The sequence below is a fragment of the Camelus bactrianus genome, chromosome 6, assembly GCF_048773025.1.
Source record: "Camelus bactrianus isolate YW-2024 breed Bactrian camel chromosome 6, ASM4877302v1, whole genome shotgun sequence".
NCBI lineage: Eukaryota > Metazoa > Chordata > Mammalia > Artiodactyla > Camelidae > Camelus > Camelus bactrianus.
The window spans coordinates 67,722,727-67,741,738 of record NC_133544.1 but is presented as its reverse complement, the minus strand read 5'-3'; the positions used below and the strand labels follow the sequence as shown (position 1 = coordinate 67,741,738).

The window sequence follows — 19,012 nt, the reverse complement described above, 5'->3', positions numbered from 1 at the left end:
CTGGCCCCCTAGAATCACTCTCTCCTCTTGTCTAGGGACATGTGTCTAGGGGTGATAACAGCTCTGCTGTCCCACCATCACATTCCTAGCCCTTGTGCCAGCACTCCACCCACAACTTTGTACGTGGTCTCTTTATTAAATCCTCTTCCGGCAATCCTAATTTGAGAATACCCTCAGTTTCCTGGTAGGTCCATGGCAAACACAGCACATCAACGACTTCAGATCAAGACAAGTTTTCCTACCTAAAGGATTAGCTAAAAGCTTTTTTAGCTTTTAAAACTATCTGGATTTCAGAATTACATATAAGATTGTAAACCCATACACTCTATTGTTTCGTTCTTCTATTTAATATATACTGCTCCTTCTACCTGGAATGCCCTTCTCTCCATGTCCAACTGGCTGCCTTCAATTTAATCTTTTAACACCATGTGTCCAGTGAACATCAAGGCTGACCTACCCACTGACCAATCCCCTGTAGACACTCCCCCATCCAACAGTCCTGGACACTTGTAAAGTCCCCGCAACAGCCTTGGAAAACTTACGTGAGTATGAGGCTTGAAGGGAAAACCCCACTAAGGAAGTGATGGGTTCACAGGTACCGTCACTGTTACATAGGTTAAATATATGTGAATGAAGGGTTTAACATTTCTTAATATTGCTGTATGATTCAAGAAACATTGGGAGAGCACAGTCATAAATAACTAAAATTTGGTCGTTTTAAATTACATTTATTCACCCTCTTGTGCCAAAAGATTCACAAACAAAACATAAACAGAAATTTTTGGAAAATACTCATCCTTAGTATGTGCAAAGCACTCAGGCATTTTCTAGCCTACTGCAGTCAGTATCACTTTTTAAGAAAACTGGTCACACCCTAGAAATGGGTCATGCAATGAAACAGTGTGAAAGACACCAAACTAAACAACATTCATTGACAAATGCTTCCAAACCTTGTCAAACAAAAAACAAAAATGTGAACTAAAATTGTAACCACATTTTAGTTTTTTTTGCCATTTATGCTTTCAGCTTGTTTCTCCCTATTTTTAGTGACTTGCTCTCCCGAGCAGGGGCAGGAACTCGTGTCCTAAAGTTGGAGGACATCTGGTTAGAACCGCAGGATGTGTGCTGAGACAGAAACCAGAGCAGCCCGCAATCTGAGACCTGGGACTGTCTTAGCCAATTTTGGATATTTGGTCACCTTATCTGAGATTATATGTAAACTCACTTTTTTCAGTCTCTCAGAAGGCAGCTTTTATTGTGTAATTTTAAAAGAATTTTTCCTATGTTGTTTAATGACTTAGGTTAATTTTAAACAAGGGTTTATGAAATGTGAGCTAGTGCCAGGAAAATGTAGATCAATTGTTGCTTCCCTAGAGAAAGGAGTGGTGCTTTTAGTAATAGATCATAGTAAAGTATCTATAATTCTTCTAGGACTTAAAAGGAAAAGCAAAATGTGGGTTGGGTAGAAGGTTGTTTTTTTTTGGGGGGGGGGTTGTTTTGGTGTGTATGTAGACAATATTACACAAGGCCTGATTAAGAAAAAAAATTGTCCTAATTAAACTCCTGTTTGTATCAAGCAGGCATTCATTTAGATGCCCTTGAAAGAAAAGAATTATATAGATGTTGTATCATTTAGGGTTAACATTGCCTACATGTGACAGAAATCAAAAAAAGCGGTGGATAATAATCTTATCTTAAATAAGATAGTTCTTAGCGATCTTGTAAAAGATAAGTAGAAAGTCCAGAACTGGTACAGCTTTATGATGTCAAAGGACCAAGATTCTTCTCTGCTGCCTACTACTGGGCTTCCTGTCAACACATACAAATCCTAGACAGCTGGAAGGAGGAAGGGAGGAGGAATGGCATGCCCCTTCCATTAAGGTCATGTCCAGCAAATTACACACACAATGTTCCCTGTAGCCCATTAAACAGAGTATCATCACGTGGCTGTATTTAGCTGCATGGAAGGTAGGGAAGTATATAGTCTTTTTAACAGGAGCTCAACCAACAAAGGCGGAAGATGGCAAAGACAGATATTGGGGAAAACAAGTAGTTTTTCCCACAAGGGAAATTGGCCTGAAATTGATAAAACTTAGGGCTTGACTTCCGCAGCATTTGCCTCTTCTTCTCAGTCAGTGTCTCCTTATTCTTTAGCCTAGGGCTAAAGGGAATTACCTAGAGCACTAGCTTACTTAGCTTAGTTGACTATTTTGCCCCTATATGGCAAAGCCTGCCATGCCAGGTCAGCGTGTGGATAGCTAGAGCTGGAGCCAATCACACCCTAATCACAGGCTGCAAAACAAGGTTCAGCTGGGAAGCAGGAGGAGGGAAACGAATGCTGGGGAAGCAATCGACAAATACCTTACCACAATGTCTAAGAGGCAGCTCCTCTTTAACAGTTCAAATCAAAATTCGTGATTTTTCTCTCAAATTCCACCTCCAGTGCACTACCACCCATCCAGTTGTTTAACCCAAAAACCCAAGTGTAATCCTTGAGCCTTTGTTTTCCCCTCACTCCTCACATCCAGTCATGACCAACTATATAATACGTGGGGCCTAGTGAAAAATGAAAATGCATGGCCTCTTACTGAAAAATTATCAAGAATTTCAAAACAGCAACAGCAGAGCATTAAACCAACTGTGGAGTCCTTCTAAGTATGGGGCCTGGTATGACTGTACATGAAGCCAGACCTGCATCTAATATACATCCAAACATTTTGTAAGTTCTACCCCTGTGATAGTTAATTTTATGTGTTGTGACAGCTGGGCCGCAGGGTGTCCAGACCCTTGGTGAAGCATTATTCTGGGCGTGTCTGTGAGGGTGCTTCTGGGTGAGATTAATGTTTGAATCAGTAGACTGAGTAAAGCAGATTGCCCTCCCTAATGCTGGTGAGCCTCCTCCAATCAACTGAGGGCCTGAATACAGCAAAAAAGAGTAAGAGGGAACTCCTTTTGTCCGACTATTTGAGATGAGACCTCAGTCTTTTCCTGCCTTTAGACTCAAATTGAAACACTGGCCCTTCCTAGATCTTGAGCCTGCCAGCTTTCACACTGGAATTTACACCATCAGCTCTCCTGGGTCTCCAGCAGGCTGACTGCAGGTCTTGGGACTTTTCAGCCTCCCTAATTACATGAGCCAATTCCTTATAATAAATTTCTTTCTTTTCTCCCTCTATGAATACATCCTATCCATTCTGTTTCTCTAAAGAAACTCCATACAACCTCCAAAACAATTCTTAAGTTGGTACCATTCTCTCCATCTCCATGATGACATCTCTGGATCTCTGGTTCTGGCCTAAATGGTACTGGCCTCTTGACAAGTGTACCTGCTTTCACTTTTGCCCCAGCTTCAATCAGAGAAGCAGAACCACAAGAATGGATACACACACACATATAACAAATATATAATATATATACACATATTTATGTATAATGAATGCTTAAATATATAAAATACAATATTTTAAGTATAAAATATTTAAATATACAAAATATATTTTATAAATATGTTTATATGAACATACTATTTAAACTTTTTTATACAAATATGCTAACTATAAGTATCTATATAAGTATATAAAATACATAATATATCTGTAAATATATATATATGCAACATACATAAATGAATTTGTTACAGGGCTTTGACCTTACACAACTGTGGAAGCTGATTAAACAGTGTCCGTGGCAGCCCCAGGCTCTGGCACTTAGGAGGGATGATGACTATAAAGAGGGAGACCTGAGGATCAACTGGAACCTATGAGGACAGACTTAACCTACAAACATGGACTGGGAACTACTGTCAGTCTCTCACCACCTCTAACCCTCCAACTTTGACGAGGGTGTGTGTTCCGCAGGAGAAGCTGATACCCTTAGTCATGGAGCTAAATATGCTCCTGGCCCCAGACTTAGGCTGAACGAGAAAATTTGGCAGGAGCTGAAGGAGTTGTGAGCCAGAGGTTGCCCCAGTCCACTAAGGTGAGCCAGCAGATTATAACAACGTGGGTACACTGCAGTGGGGCCTTGTGCCCTGCTCTGACCTTCCAAGGGTAAAAGCAATAGGCTGCTGTTCCTTTTCTGCCTTTCAAATAGCACTCAAAATGCACCTTGTGAGACTCTTTAACCCTGAGTCATGCAGGGAAGGGAATACTGAGAAACGTAACTCTGATTTAGCTAAACTAACACCATACAAATCCCCCACAACCCTTCAATTAACTCCAGCATGGCAGCGGTAGATACCACGGAAAAATTCAAGACAGACCATTTTTTCTTCCTAAAACCCTCCAAAAGCATCCCCATGCAGCTAGAACAAAATCCAAACTCTTTACCATGGTTTACAGTAAGTCTGCACAAGATCTGACCCCTAACATTCTCTGAGTTCAGCTCATTCTGTACCACTTCCTCCTTGAGCACCAATCTTGAGCCACTAGCCTTCTACCTGTGCCTTAAACACAAGGAGGTCATCCCTATCTCTGCCTTCACGTGGCCTTCTTCTGTGTGCTACATATCTCTGTGTCCTTCCTTTTCTTATGAGGCCAATCATCATTGGATTTAGGGTCTACTGTAAGCCCAGGATAATTTCATATCAAAATCATTCATTGTATCTGCAAAGACTCTATTTTCAAATAAAGTCCCATTCACAGGTTCCCGGGGTTAGGACTTGAATATATCTTTTAGAGGGGGTGCAAGGTAACTCATTACAGGGCTAATGAAAGATTCCTATTACTCCTGCTTCTACTGAGACAGGGCCCCTTGGAGATTTGAACTTGGAACTATTAGGACCCCTAGTAAATGCTATATGCCACAAGAAAACAGACATTTTCAGGTAATGCAGAAAGGAGAATTTCTACACTCCCTGAACTGTTAGAGCAACGACAGTTGGGATGTGGACAATAATTAATTGAAAGTTTGCAGGATCCAGAATTAGGAATTTATGTGATCACAAAGCTTCCAGTGCATACACTGGGTAGCTGACTGCTCAACAGCACTGGACAATGTGGTAAATTGCCTGGATTTGTAAGTCAGATTTTTGACACTGTAACAGCTGGAAGGAGAAATGACCTTTGCATTTGTGTTAAAACTGAAGCGGATTATGTCACAAAGCATCCCACATTGCTATCGGAAAGCAGTTTGGAAAAATTAGGCTTGTTGGAGAGAGTTGCTGTAGGAGGAACTTAAAGCGAAGCATTATATCTTGTGAAAACATGAGTTATCCTTCCCACTCCTTGCTCTTAAAGAAGCTACTATTTCTCCTTTATGGGGAAGAAGAGAGGAAACTGCTAAGGATTAGAAATAAAGGCGTGCAGAGTGTGGAGTTCAGCCACTCAAGTTCAGATATCAAACTATCGAAGCCTCCTGACTATGGAGTAAGTGACTTCCTTACTTTGGGTCAGAGAACACACTAGAAAAACCCTGGGCCTTAAACACCAACCATGACTACTGAATTTTTATTAGTTGGGAAGCCAGGTCCTAAAACAAGAGAGAGTAATCTCTCACATATTTGCTCCTGGAACCTAGCAGCCACTGGAGACAGCTTTAAAACCCATGGCACCACTTGGGGTTGGGGACTAAGAAGACAAATACCTCCATGTGTTCTGGCTCTTATGAAGATGGGCGGGTTTTTTTTTGACAGAATGTGCCTGTGAGAAGAACTCTATCACTGTCCTCCAGAAACAGGAGGAAGGTCATAGTGTCAAGCTCTCCTGACCTCATAAACAAAAAAGCTTGGTAGATACCAAAGCTCTACCCTCCCTCCTTGGTTAGCCCAGACCGTGGTGTTCAAGTAGTTGAAGAGGTCTCCATAGTCAGTGAAGATCTGGTAGTCAGCCCTGACGCTAAGGGTGAACAAATGTGGTCAAAGTCCTATATTAAGAATCTTGCTTGCCTTTAGGGTAACTCTAGCACCCCAGTGCTACTGAACTTAAACCAACATATGGGGAGTGGGGTGAGATGCTGCTACCTAACTAGATCCAGCAATCCAGTAGGCATTATCACTGGTGGAGCTTTAGAGAAAAGTTCCAGAAACCCTTTAGGAGACTGGTACTAGCCTGTGAGGTGGAGGTGGTCCAACTACCTTAAGCAAAATACAGTGGTACTGTTTTACCTTCTGATCTCAACTGACCACTCCCCAACCCCAGCCCCTGCCACCATTCCCTCTGAAGTCACATAGCAAAACACACAAGAGATTGAAAATGTTTCTCTCAAGGAAATACATATGGAGAAGATTTTTATTCATCAAAAATCATCTTAGAAATATATAATAAGAGATTTTATTCACCAAAAATCCTCTTAGAAAGGGAGAGCTGTCTTTGGTAGAAAAATTCTTTGAAAACCACTAATTCAAAAAGATATATCCACCCCAATGTTCACAGCAGCATTGCTTACAATAGCCAAGACATGGAAGCAACCCGTGTCCAAAAACAGATGAATGGAAAAAGAAGATGTGAGATACACACACACACACACACACAATGGAATATTTCTCAGTCGTAAAAAGAGTGAAATGTTGCCATTTGTGACAACATGGATGGACCTGGAGGGTATAATGCTTAGTGAAACCATTCAGACAGAGAAAGACAAACACTGTATGACATCATTTATATGTGTAATCTAAGAAATAATCCAAATGAACGTATTATGTTAATGCATAATGTTTAACATATTTAATGCTTTGCATTCTGTTTAATGCAAAACAGAAACAGGCTCACAGGCATAAAAAACAAAGTAGTGGTTACCAAAGGGGAGAGGGAGAAACGAGGGGCAAATTAGGGGTATGGAATTAAGAGATACAAACTACTATGTATAAAATAGATAAGCAACAAGAACATATTGTATAGTACGGGTAATTATAGCCATTATCATATAATAACTTTTAATGGAGTATAATCTGTAAAAATACTGAATCACCATGCTGTACACCTGAAACTAATATAATATTGTAAGTCAAATCTAATTTTTAAAAATTCAGTTTCAAATTTTCTGCCTTTAAAATATTCCAAAAGGTATACAAAAGATGCTGAAAGTGTGGACTCCTTTCAAATGCAATTATCTTGGATGCACTTGGTATTGGCTGACTTGCTCCCAAGGCCCCAAATACTTTCAGCTGAAGCCCTATCCAGTAGCAACTCCTAAATCTTCAGTAAAGAATCATTTAGGCACACACCCACACCCACTAAGTATGAGTGGGTGTTTTTCTAGAAACTGATGAAGGTCTACATTCAATGTGTTATTGCTAAAAAGGAGACAGGTAGTCCTAAAGGTTAAGGACTACAGAGGACAGGCACACACTAGGAGCAGGCTGTGAGAACTCACAGGTATCATGAAGACTATCTCAGGCCACAGAGTTGGATTTTCATCCAACATAACCAGATACTCAAGGAGTAGGAAGCCCCCAGCTGACAGCATGACTATTCTAATCTGCCTCCTCTGTTTCATTATCCTTAAAACTTCTGAGTTTTCTATGACACAAATCTAAGCACACCAGACCTGTGATCAAGATTCTTCAATAACTTCCCATTGCCTACTGGATTAAAAGAAAGAAGAAAAGAAAACCATTGGAAGGCATTTAAGGCCTCTCCCAGCTTCTTGCAAAATGCCTGGTGAGCAGTGGATGCTCTAAACATGGAGTACGAATGAGCAAGACTGACTCTCTCTTTTCTCTAGGGCTCAACTCAAAAATCACAGAACTTTTCAGTAAGGTCATCCCTGGCCATCTACTAAAATGACAACAAGCCCTCTCCTATGCTTATTTTTTCCTCCTTAGTTCTTATCAATACCTAACATACATTTTACTTATTTAACTTATTGTCTGTCTCCCTCAGCAGACATATAAATATATAAAATATGAACTATAATCTCTAGGTAGACAGGGATTTTTGACTTTTTAATTTGTCCACTACTCTATCTCCAGTACCTAGAATAGGGTTTGGCACACAGCAAGCACTTAATGAAATATATGTAGGATGGATGGATAGATGATTAAAACCTCAGCTCAAATATCATTTTCACCTGAAGCCTCCAAGTAGCTTTAGATAGTCCTGCTTCCCACTCTTTCCCTGTATATATTGTCTCTTATACTGTACTTCTTTGTAAGTCAAGCTGAAAACTACATTGAAGTCAAGGGCCTCATGTTTCATTTTTATATACTTAGAAATGAATCCTTTGTGCTTGGTACATGATATGTCAATGAATAAATGAATGACTGATTATACCCTTAAAGATGAGGAAACAGAGGTTTAGAAAGGTCAAGTAACTCTTAAGGACACACTTAGTAAGTTGCAGAGATAAGATACTAACCCAGACACATGCCAAGCCATTCCTTTATTTTCCCTCATCACTACTATCATCTCTCCCCACAATGGTCTATCCTGCCTCACCTGTTTTCTGTTATTCAAATTGCACCCATTACTATCAATCTTCCAGATGACTCTTATTCACAGTAATTTCTTTTTTTTTTTTTTTAAACAGAGGATTCCTGAGATAGCTCTCAGGGTAAATGGGGGAGGTTATGACGTAGGTAATGTGAACTTGGAGAATAGCCTATTCATGTTCCATTTGTGTTCCACACTCCATATTCAGGCTCTTGATGCAAAGGCCTATCTATTTTGCAGATAATGCACCCTCTATTGGTCCCCAACCTCAGGTAATAGTCTCTCATGATCTGCATTTATCTCCTAAGGACTTGTGTGGTTAGTGATGGATACATTTGTTAGACTCAGCTGAGCTTCCAGGAGAAGCCACAGAATGAAGCAAGTCTAAGCAATCAGCATCTCCACCCTGGGATTAGCATTCAGGATACCTAAAGCTTTTCCTCTCCTCTCTCCGTCTCTACTTCTGATGGAAGTAGGGGCTTCAACCTTTCCCAAATGGGATTCCTCCAAGGTTACTTCATGAGAAGCAAAGGTTTATCTCCTATTAGCTGTTTCCTCGTGGTACCACATCAAAAATAGAGACTTCATTAGTCCAACTTCTCCCTTTTTGACGCGCATATACCAAAATTAGAAATAACAATTTTTGTTGTCAATGGTCCTTGAAAAGTAATGTAAAAAGTTACTTACAGTTTAAAAGTGTGCTCGTTACTTGTTCTTGTTTCCTCATAAGCTGAGACAGTTGCAATCAGAACCTGCAAAAACCCACAATAAATTCTTCCCTAATGTCTTTTGTATAAAATCTTCAGTAGCTACCCAAGCACCTTATTCATTAATTTGTAACTGTACGACAACATTTAACCCTTAACGTGTCTACGTAAAATGTTGATAGCTACAATTTGGGAAGCAGTAGAGAATTTTAAAAGTGCAGGACCACCTGTGTTCAAATCCACCTCCATCGTTCATCAGCTGTGCAAAGTTAAGCTCCTCAACGTCTCAGTCTTATTTTCCTCATTTTAAAATGAGATTTTATCACTTTATAAAGTTGTTATACTTAATAGAAAATAGCAGTTAATAAATGGTAAGTTATTTGGGAGGGGCTTATTATGTACTAGGCATTATGCTGGGCACTTTACATCCATTTCATCTAATTTTCAGAGCAATTTGAAGAAACTAAGACGCTGAGCACAGGGCTTTGTACACTGTAGATAATCAAAATACATCGAATGAATTAAGCTCAGAGAAGCTAAGAAAGTCCGCTGCTGGCAGGACACTGGTAGAGCCGGGAGTGGAGTCCAGGTATATCTGCCCGCAATGCCCAATGCCCAAGTCCCTGACCCCTGTGCTATATCCTGACAATGTACAGAGTGCCCAGGACAGTGCTGGCACAGAAAGGCCCCGATACATGGCGTTTTATGCCGGGCCCTCGGTATGAAAGAGGACTAGAAAAGTGGGCTTTGAACCCGGGCTCACCAGTTTCCAGTAGGGTCTTGAGCCCACTGGTCAGGACTACACGGTTTCCTTAGCGGAGGTCTGAGGTGAGACGGAAAGTGCACCTTTCCTCACTCCTATTTTCTCTCCTCCCGCAATTACGGTGCGAGGTGAAGAGCGCTGGGATTGGGGGCGCACCTCTGGAGCTCCTTTTCCCCCTGAGACTCGCTGGCTGAGTCGAAGCGACTGCGGCCCTGGGGTGGGGAGAGCCTGTTTCCAGCCGGACCGCGTCCCGCGACGCTCCCGAGCTCCGCGCCTGCGCACTCAGCCCGTCGCAGCGCCGGCCCCGAGGACGTGCGCACGGTGCCTTCGCGGTTCTTGGGCTCTGAGATGCGCGGTTACCGGGCCCGTGCCAGCTCCAGGTGCGTGAGGAGGATTTCAGGAACCCGGGTGTGAGGTGGAGCGACCCCTCGGAAGGGTCGGGCCTGCCTCGATCCTTCCAAACTGCCCAGAACGGGGGCGCTACGACCTCAGCTCCTTTGCCTTTCCCACTTCCCCGCCTCCTGACTGTGTCTCATGGGGAAAGGGAATCCCTGAGAGAAAGGCGCAGAGAGGATACGTTCCCCTGCAGTGGGTTATATCCCATGTGGCATTTTTCCCCCTCGCTGTGGCCAAAGCAGTTTTTCACTCTCGCTGTTCCTTTCCTGGTGTGGGATTTTGCGGTCTCTGGACTCTGGCTGGACTCCTAGGTGCTTACAGGTTGTGGGCGATTAGGGCGAGGGCCAGTTGTCAGGATCCTGTGTCCTGTGCAATCCCTCTGGGAGAGTTCAAGGCCAGGAGAGTGGGCTCGGGGAAGTGGGGCAGAAGAAGCTACCAAGAGGGAAAGGCTGTGACAAATGTCGCCCGAGATTATTCCCTAACTGGAAGTTCTCTTAAGTTTATCTCAGTCCTTGTGTTTCTTGTTCATTTACTTTTGTGATATCCTCACTTTGTTTTAATGGTATTCGTTAAGACTGGAAAACCCACAGGCTTTTAGCCTTGAAGTATCAGTGGAATTTTATTGAGATCAGTTTTTACACTCATCCGATGGAATGTATTGCTGTTGTCAGGATAATCTTTGGATTGAACCATTGAGATTTACCATTTTTTATTTTCACTTTAACATAGGAAAAATTACACAATGTTGGGTTTGTTTTTAAACTGTTACGAACAAGATCATTTGAGAACACAGGATCAGTTGAAGTGAGATTTGGAGCTCTATCAAGTTAATGTGCATGTGTTTAAGTGCATGTGGGACTGCACTTGGAGTTTGGGGATCCCTGAGCTGTCACCTATAAATAACGTATGAGATCACCACTTGCCACCAATGATTCTAACAATATAGGGCTTCCAATAAATGCTTTCCCACATGGTGTGAACGCAAGTGACAAGAGTATCCAGTCTTAGTGCTAGTGTTAGGTGATAAGCCATAGTCTTTTTTTGGCACAGTAACTGTAAGTAGTCAATTCCTGTTACAATCAGAGATGGTTGTCATGTGTGTGGTATTAGCGTGGGAATTTTTTCAAGAGTGCTCCATAGAAACTACAAAACAGAAGAAGAAATACACAATAAGAATTGAGGATGTGGCTCCTGGCCAAAATCCTATATGTGATCTTTCAGGCCCGACCATAGACAATTGCATGGTTTTGCCTGGCTGGCCTCATGGGGAGAAACTGCTCTCCCCACACCAGACTTGTGCATGGCCAGTGCATTGCAGTTTCCTGGAGGGAGTTGCAAGGACTCACTCCTTCCCTCCCACTGGCCATGTTCATGCTATACTGCATTCCTCAGTATTTCCATTCTAAAGGCCTTGGCCCAGGTACTTCCCAGGTGCCTCCTTGCAAGGGGAGCCTTGACTGAGGTACTTTTCTCCATTTTGACTCAGGACCTTTCCACTCGTAACCCTTCCTCCTCCTCTGGCCCACAGGTCCATAAAGAGGCAGAAGCCTTTTGTTTGTCCTCTGCCGGGAGATGATTGTGTGCATTGCTTCCACCTAACCCTCACCTGGTGGTGTTTCGTTTAATGGACCACTGCGGAACTAGTACTTTTTTGCCTCTTGCTTGCACTGTTGGCAGTAAGTGAGTAAAGACGATTATTACTTTCAGCTTGGCTCATTGTCCTAATTGACCACCGCAATACCTGACTGCTTGACAGGAATTAAATTGCCAAGTTCTTGGCAGTTCACTGGATTCATGACTTAATTTTAATCCTTGTAATTGTTGCTGTGTTAGCACTTTAGGGATTTGGAGGCTCTGTACCTAGAATTTCTCTAACTCAGTGTTATGAAAATGCATACTAATATCAGGATTGTTGCTAACATGGGTATCTGGGTTATATGTGTATTTTACAAATTAATATAGTGGTTTGCAGTCAGATTACTTTATCTGTGTGGCATATTACCTTTGGCCTCTAACTGAATTTTTTAAATATATATTTTGGGTTTATATGTGGCCAACTGAAGAAAATGAGTAGTCCTTAGTAAACCTGTCTCATCCTATGGGTCCCAATCTTACCTAATAGATTTACTTGGCCACTTTGAATAAAGTGATTATTTGTTGTGGGTTCCTCTGTCTAGTGTTGTGTGAAGAGATATGCCAGGAGCGGGTTTCACCAACTTTTTAACCTCTTCCTACAGAAGTTTCACAAAACAGTATTTATACTTACTATATGTTATGCAATCTGATATTTTCTATGCTATTTTATTAAGTAAAAATGCTGACCATGGCCCACTCAGTTGATTCCACAATCTATTAATGGGTGGTGATATGCAGTTTGAAAAACACTGTGGTAAAACCACTAGTAGAAGATGATTTGCTCAATAAATGATATTTTTTTTCTATTTTAAAGTTAGATTGCTGAAGAGAACTACAATTGGATGTGTTTGATTTTATGTTTAAGGTGTCCTCTATAAGAAAACAGTAAATAGCACACAGCAATTATGTTGGATATGCACCAAATCAGCTGACAAAAAAAAAAAAAAAAAAAAAAAAACACTGCGAGAGCTATAACAGGGTTTTTTTGTTTTGATTTGTTTCGTTTTGTTTTTTAGTTTAAATCTCTGGCTCCCTTATTTAAGGAAAATGCAGTAGTAGAAGAAGGATGAGAAGAAAATTGGCTTCTCTGATAGAAGAAGATAGGGCACAAAATGATTGTGAAAGTTCCTGGTAAACCTTTGCATGTGTCCTACAGAGGTATATTAGGAAAAGTATCTTTATCTTTATAGTAACTCTGAGACCAAAATGACCCTTTTATCATATGGCCTGAGAAGTGAACCACACTCAACTTTCAATTACTTAGCCATAGATGAGTATATAAGTAGCCAATCTGTCAACCTCATTGCCTCTGTACGTATTTTAGGAATTCTACCTCAGAGTGGAGAGGAGAAATAAAAAGAACTGTAAATTTTGTTAGTGTGTTTCTCTCTTAGTTAGAAACCCTAAAATATTCAGTAGATAAAGTTTTAAAATTTGGTTAATGTTGAGCAAAATAATACCTTACATTTATATATCATTCCAGTTTTGCAACACGTTGAGATGCGTTATCTCCATTGATTCTCACAACATCTTGATGTGATAGGCAGGCCAGGAGGCATTTTCCCCAATTTAGAGCTGAGGAATTTGTATTTCCTTCTTCTTGCCACCAAAATCACATAGTAGCAAATCCAGGACTAGAATCCAGGTTTCCTAGGACATTTGCTCCCAGTTGTCCATGTCATCTTTGTTGGCCCAAAGAAATAATTGAGAGTGAGTAATATTAATGATGTGGCTAAGAACACTGATAACTGAAATATTCCATTCTCAGATCATGTCCAGGGTATGTTATAATTGAATGCAAACATATATTATTTTTAGTATTATATTTTATTTCTTACATTCTTTACCTTTCTAGCCCAATTTTGAAAAGTGACGAAGCAACTAAATATGACAAATCTACTTAATACTGAGCTAGGAAAATTAAAAGGAATTTAAAGCTCTATTTGATATTACAAAATTCAACTCAATTCCCTTTTAATATATCGTCTCAGTTAACTAGAAATATAGCTTAAAATTATATAGAGTCTAGGTTCCTTATTACCCTTGATATCTTTAACCAAATGACAACTTAAATTATTTCTTCTCATATGAATAAGTAATTTTTAATACATTTTTATTTTTTATTTTTAGACATCTGTGGAGTTTAAGAACACTATGGAGCTCACCAGAATATATCACTGAAGAATATGATGGCTGAAAACAATTTTAAAATGCTAAAGATTCAACAGTGTGTAGTAGCCAACAAACTACCTAGAAACAGGCCATATATTTGCAATATTTGCTTCAAGCATTTCGAAACACCATCAAAATTAGCTAGGCATTATCTCATTCATACTGGTCAAAAGCCATTTGAATGTGATGTGTGTCATAAAACATTTAGGCAACTAGTTCACCTGGAGAGACATCAACTAACTCATAATCTGCCCTTTAAATGTAGTATTTGTCAACGCCACTTTAAGAATCTGAAGACATTTGTGAAGCACCAACAGCTTCACAATGAAACTTACCAGAATGATGTGAAACAGGTCAGAAGATTGTTGGAGGCCAAGCAAGAAAAACCAGTGCATGGAATGTATCAGACTTTTACCACAGAGGAGAGATGGGCTTTACACCCATGCTCCAAGTCTGATCCTACCTACAGCCCTACAAAGAAAAAAAAGAACATTCACGCATGTACAATCTGTGGCAAGATGTTTCCATCACAATCAAAACTTGATAGGCATGCACTTATTCATACTGGTCAGAGGCCTTTTAAATGTGTCCTGTGCAGTAAATCTTTTCGACAGTCAACTCACTTAAAAATCCACCAACTCACACATTCTGAAGAAAGACCTTTTCAATGCTGTTTTTGTCAAAAAGGATTTAAGATTCAAAGCAAACTTCTGAAGCATAAACAGATCCATACCAGGAATAAGACTTTTCAGACTCTTTCATTGAAGGTGAAGAGTCCAGAATCATGCCCCCTGCCTAATAAATTAAATGCAAAGCAGGATGGCTTTGAAAATGGTGATATAGGTGAACCCGAGGAGAATAATCATCTTGATGTCCACTCCATTTATATTGTCCCTTTTCAATGTCCAGAGTGTGAAGAATGTTTTGAATCAGAGCAGATTCTCAATGGACACAAGTGTTTTCCTGCCAAAGGTGGCAAAATTCCAAGCAGGCTCAAAAGAAGCTACAACTATAAAACCATTGTTAAAAAAATCTTGGCTAAGCTTAAACGTGCTGGGTGTAAGAAATTAGACAATTTTCGATCTGAGAAAAACGTATTTAGAAACGGTTTCTTGAAAAATTGTGATCTTATTTCAGACGAGCAGAGCCCTGAACAAACCCAGAGAACATTTATGGGTTCTCTGGGCAAACATGGAACATATAAGACAGTTGGCAATAAAAAGAAGAAAACATTGACTTTGCCATTTTCTTGGCAAAAGCACTTCCAGAGCCAAAATATGGGAAAGAATTTAAAAGGTATCTTTACGCCAGAGAACATGTTAACTATGGATAATTCCATGAATAATAAAGACGTATCTGTCTATGGATCATCAGGTGAGGAATTTTTTGATAACTGTGAAGTGCTTCAGTGTGGTTTTTCAGTTCCAAGTGAAAACATACATACCGGACATAAGATGTGTCCCTGTGACAAATGTGAGAAAGTGTTTCCTTCTGTATCTAAACTACAAAGACACTATTTAATTCATACTGGACAGAGGCCTTTTGGCTGTACTGTTTGTGGGAAATCTTTTAGACAGTCAGCTCACTTGAAAAGACATAAATTAACTCATAGTGATAAGATTCCATATAGAAAATCTCTTTGCCAAGTAGAATTTGAAAATTTGAACAAACTTTTCAATCATCAGGGTGATAATGTTAATTATAATGCTTCCCAACCATGTCTGACTCCTAGTTTTCAAAAATATGAGGTTTCAGAGTCAGATCAAATACCAGAAATCAAAGTTAAGGCAGAATCAGAGGATTTCATTCTTGGTACCCCCTATAGAAACAGGCAGCCCTACCTCTCTAACGTGCTTCTGGAATCAGAGCAGGGCCATCACAGTCATTGTTGTAGTTATTCAGGGCATGCCAAGAGGAATGATGGTCTTCTTTACCAATGCAGTGTTTGTTCTAAAAGTTTTAGATCCCCATCTAAACTTGAAAGACACTATCTAATTCATGCGGGGCAGAAGCCGTTTGAATGCTCCGTTTGTGGCAAAACATTCAGACAGGCTCCTCACTGGAAGAGACACCAACTTACTCACTTTAAGGAATGACCACAAGAGAAAACGGTGGTCTTAAATTCAGTTATGTAACTGACAAAACCACTAACACATTTGTCGTCACTTGCTGTTTAAGCCTGTATCACTTAAAATGTATTTTTATCAAAAGACCTACATTACATTGAATGATTTCATAGGCAATTGCTTGTCCTGCATAGTAAGAGGTAAGATACATAGAAATTTAATACAATGTTTTAGGAACAGCCAAATTAATTTTTAGAGGGAAGAACTTGATTTGATGCCATAAAGCAAGCGTTTATTTTATTTTAATATATACTTGGCTGTATTGAAAATGTTGTGAATCCGTGATGTACAAATCATTCAGCCTCATATTTAAAGGAATTATTCCTTAAGACATGCCATCTCCTTTTATATATACTCAAAAGACTTGAAAAGGCAAAAATTGGGTTTTGGCCACAGTGGATAGCCCCACTTTATTTCATGTATTTTATACCTATAGCTCAAATTCCATCGCAAAATGTTTCTTATAATTTAAAAAATACAAAGGCAATAGAAGTGAAAATGGGTGAGGAAATAACAGCATTATTTCCATTGGTCTTTTCCAAGCTATTTACTCTTAGGACTCTGGCAGCAGCACCTCCTGTTCTACAGGTGATTTGAATTGGTTTCTTGCCCAGCCTGCTGTTATCTTTCCCTCCAAAGTGTAAAGTAGGAGAGAGGCTAGGATGCACCTCTATACATTTACCATGTTTACTTATTGGGAATATTGTCCAAGTGCCATGATCTGTTTGATGATGTGTATGCAGTGTTATCTTTTCAGAGGAATAAATGCAATTCAACTACTTGCTTATTAGTGTTTGATAGCAGTAGTTGTAGACTTAAGACTCATCAGTAGTTCTACATCTCCACAAGACTTTTACATTTACTTTAGTAAAACTTTTCATATCTCTTTGAGTGGTCCTATGACTTAACAATCTATTCTGTTAAAGTTTGATCAAATGGCATTGACTGTCTAGTTCTAGTTTTTATTCCTCTGTTTTTTGCAAGACTCTATCATTAAAGAATGTTATTTTGATCATTAGTAAATTGTTAATTTAGTTAGTAAGGTAGGAATAAGATGGAATAAGATGCTTATAGAATTGAGGGTATCATTCTAAATGGTACTGTCATAATTTGGGAAATATTTAAATCTTCAACTGTAAAAGACGTAATCATAAATTGTCCTGCGTATTTGCCATTTTTAATAAAACATCTTTAAGAATGACATATCCTAGCAATAAGACAAAATAATCATTATCTTTCTAAGGTGAAAGGAACAAGTGGGCATTTATCCTAGCACAGTTAGATATACATAATGACAAGCCCTCTACTGAGAATGGGTAAATGTACAATTTTAAGTTTTGCATCGTAATCTAAGAACAGTCTGTGTTGGGGGGAGGAGGGAGATGTTCATCTGCTTCTTTTACAAGTGAATTTTGATAAACTTGGGTTTAATTTATAGAGATTAAACAAAACATTACCGATAAAATCCCAACGATATACAAATGTGCAGGAGAATCATATGTTTTAAAGAATAATTTCTTTTAGATTTCCTTGAGATATGTTCCTCCAGTGCAAGCAAGATGATGGTTTACAAAATTTGCTTTCCACAGAACTTTTCAAGAACACATCTGTTACATAAAAACAAGGAATAACAAGTTCATATTTTTCAAGAATAAAGATTCAAGGGTTTTTTTTTCTATAAAATTATGTATTTGAGGATTTTCCTAAACTATTCATGTAATTTTATTTGAAGTAAATGTCTCACATACTCCTTTCCCATCCCAAACAGGGAGAATCCTAACAGTGTTGTAGTTGTATGACTATTAGACCTTATTTGCCTAAGTGATAACTACTATAATTTTTTTTTGGCCCATGCCTTTTTAAGCTGTTTCATATTGAAAGTTGGCATATTGTAAAAATTTTGTCAGAGATGTACTGTAGTGCTATTTGAAGTACCTGTAACAAAATACTTATTTACTTTTATCATCACTGTAAGCTTCTTGTGGAAACTTTATAGGAATGAAAATAAACTGCATACATCCATGATAAGATTGAACATTAGATGTTAAACGATGGTTTGCTGCATGCTAGAACTGTTATTATTGTTGAATCAATTACTCTGGTTTTCTGAAAAAATAAACTTCTAAATATCTTTAAAGCAAAGTAGAGGAATTTTTCGTTTGAGCAGTTCCAGGCTGTAGCATGATTATTTACTGAAGTAGTTTGATTGACGGAGTTAGTTGAATTACTGTTTCTTGTTTTCACTGCAATAGGGCCTATACTTTTAGGACAAAATGTATGTTGAAGGAAAGAAGATGGTAGTAAAGATTCTTGGAAAATTCAAATTTCAGAGTATTTTGAAAATAAAGTTTCAAATTACACAGTTTGGATTTTTTTTTTAAGGGAAAATCACATTATAAAAGAACAAGTACTGATTGCCAAACACTTTCCTGAGCCCACTCCAGTCTGCCTTCTACAAATGAAATTTCTAACATGAATCGTTAATCGTTTACTTTCCTGTTCATGTTATGTTTTTTTGATAGCTCCTTATCACTTCCAAAAGGTTATGTTAACTCCATTGCATGTCACATGATCTATCTGCTTATCCTTTTATCCTCTTTGGCCTTCCTCTCCAGATTTGTATTAAACATACAGTTAGTTCCTCCAATACACATTCTAGTTATTCTTGCCTCCATCTTGTCTACATGTCTACCTAGTATTAATTTAAATTAGGTACAGTCTCTAATACTCTCTTCAAACAAGAGATTTAGTTGAGCCAGGTTTTATTTCTTCCATAATTATGGAAGAAAAGCAAATATAATTATGGAAGAAAACTATAGTGTTTAACCTGCAGAAAACAGATTT

At 39.1% G+C, this 19,012-nt stretch overlaps 1 protein-coding gene and 1 long non-coding RNA gene across 5 annotated transcripts in view; one reads left to right on the top strand and one right to left on the bottom strand.

Annotated features, from left to right (window-relative positions):
- The window catches only part of LOC105076875 (uncharacterized), a 125,385-nt gene extending 115,323 nt beyond the window's left edge, over positions 1–10,062 (bottom strand). For both annotated transcript variants that reach the window (XR_836026.3, XR_012507611.1), the window contains exons 1-2: positions 9,840–10,062; positions 9,057–9,121 (exon numbers count right to left, since the gene is read on the bottom strand). This is a non-coding gene — a long non-coding RNA (uncharacterized LOC105076875). The remainder of the gene's footprint in view (positions 1–9,056; positions 9,122–9,839) is intronic.
- A 24-nt stretch (positions 10,063–10,086) lies between these two features.
- On the top strand, positions 10,087–18,528 carry ZNF770 (zinc finger protein 770). Of its 3 annotated transcripts, none has more exons than XM_045524201.2 (3): positions 10,087–10,219; positions 11,764–11,911; positions 14,001–18,528. In XM_045524201.2, exon 3 carries the CDS (start codon positions 14,057–14,059, stop codon positions 16,136–16,138), a length of 2,082 nt encoding a protein of 693 aa, XP_045380157.1. In that variant the 5' UTR covers positions 10,087–10,219; positions 11,764–11,911; positions 14,001–14,056; the 3' UTR covers positions 16,139–18,528. The 3 variants fall into 3 exon arrangements, with proteins under 3 accessions (XP_045380157.1, XP_010963408.1, XP_010963409.1); XM_010965106.3 differs by having other exon boundaries at positions 11,764–11,915; XM_010965107.3 differs by lacking the exon at positions 11,764–11,911 and having other exon boundaries at positions 10,107–10,219.
- The last annotated feature ends 484 nt before the right edge of the window (positions 18,529–19,012 follow it).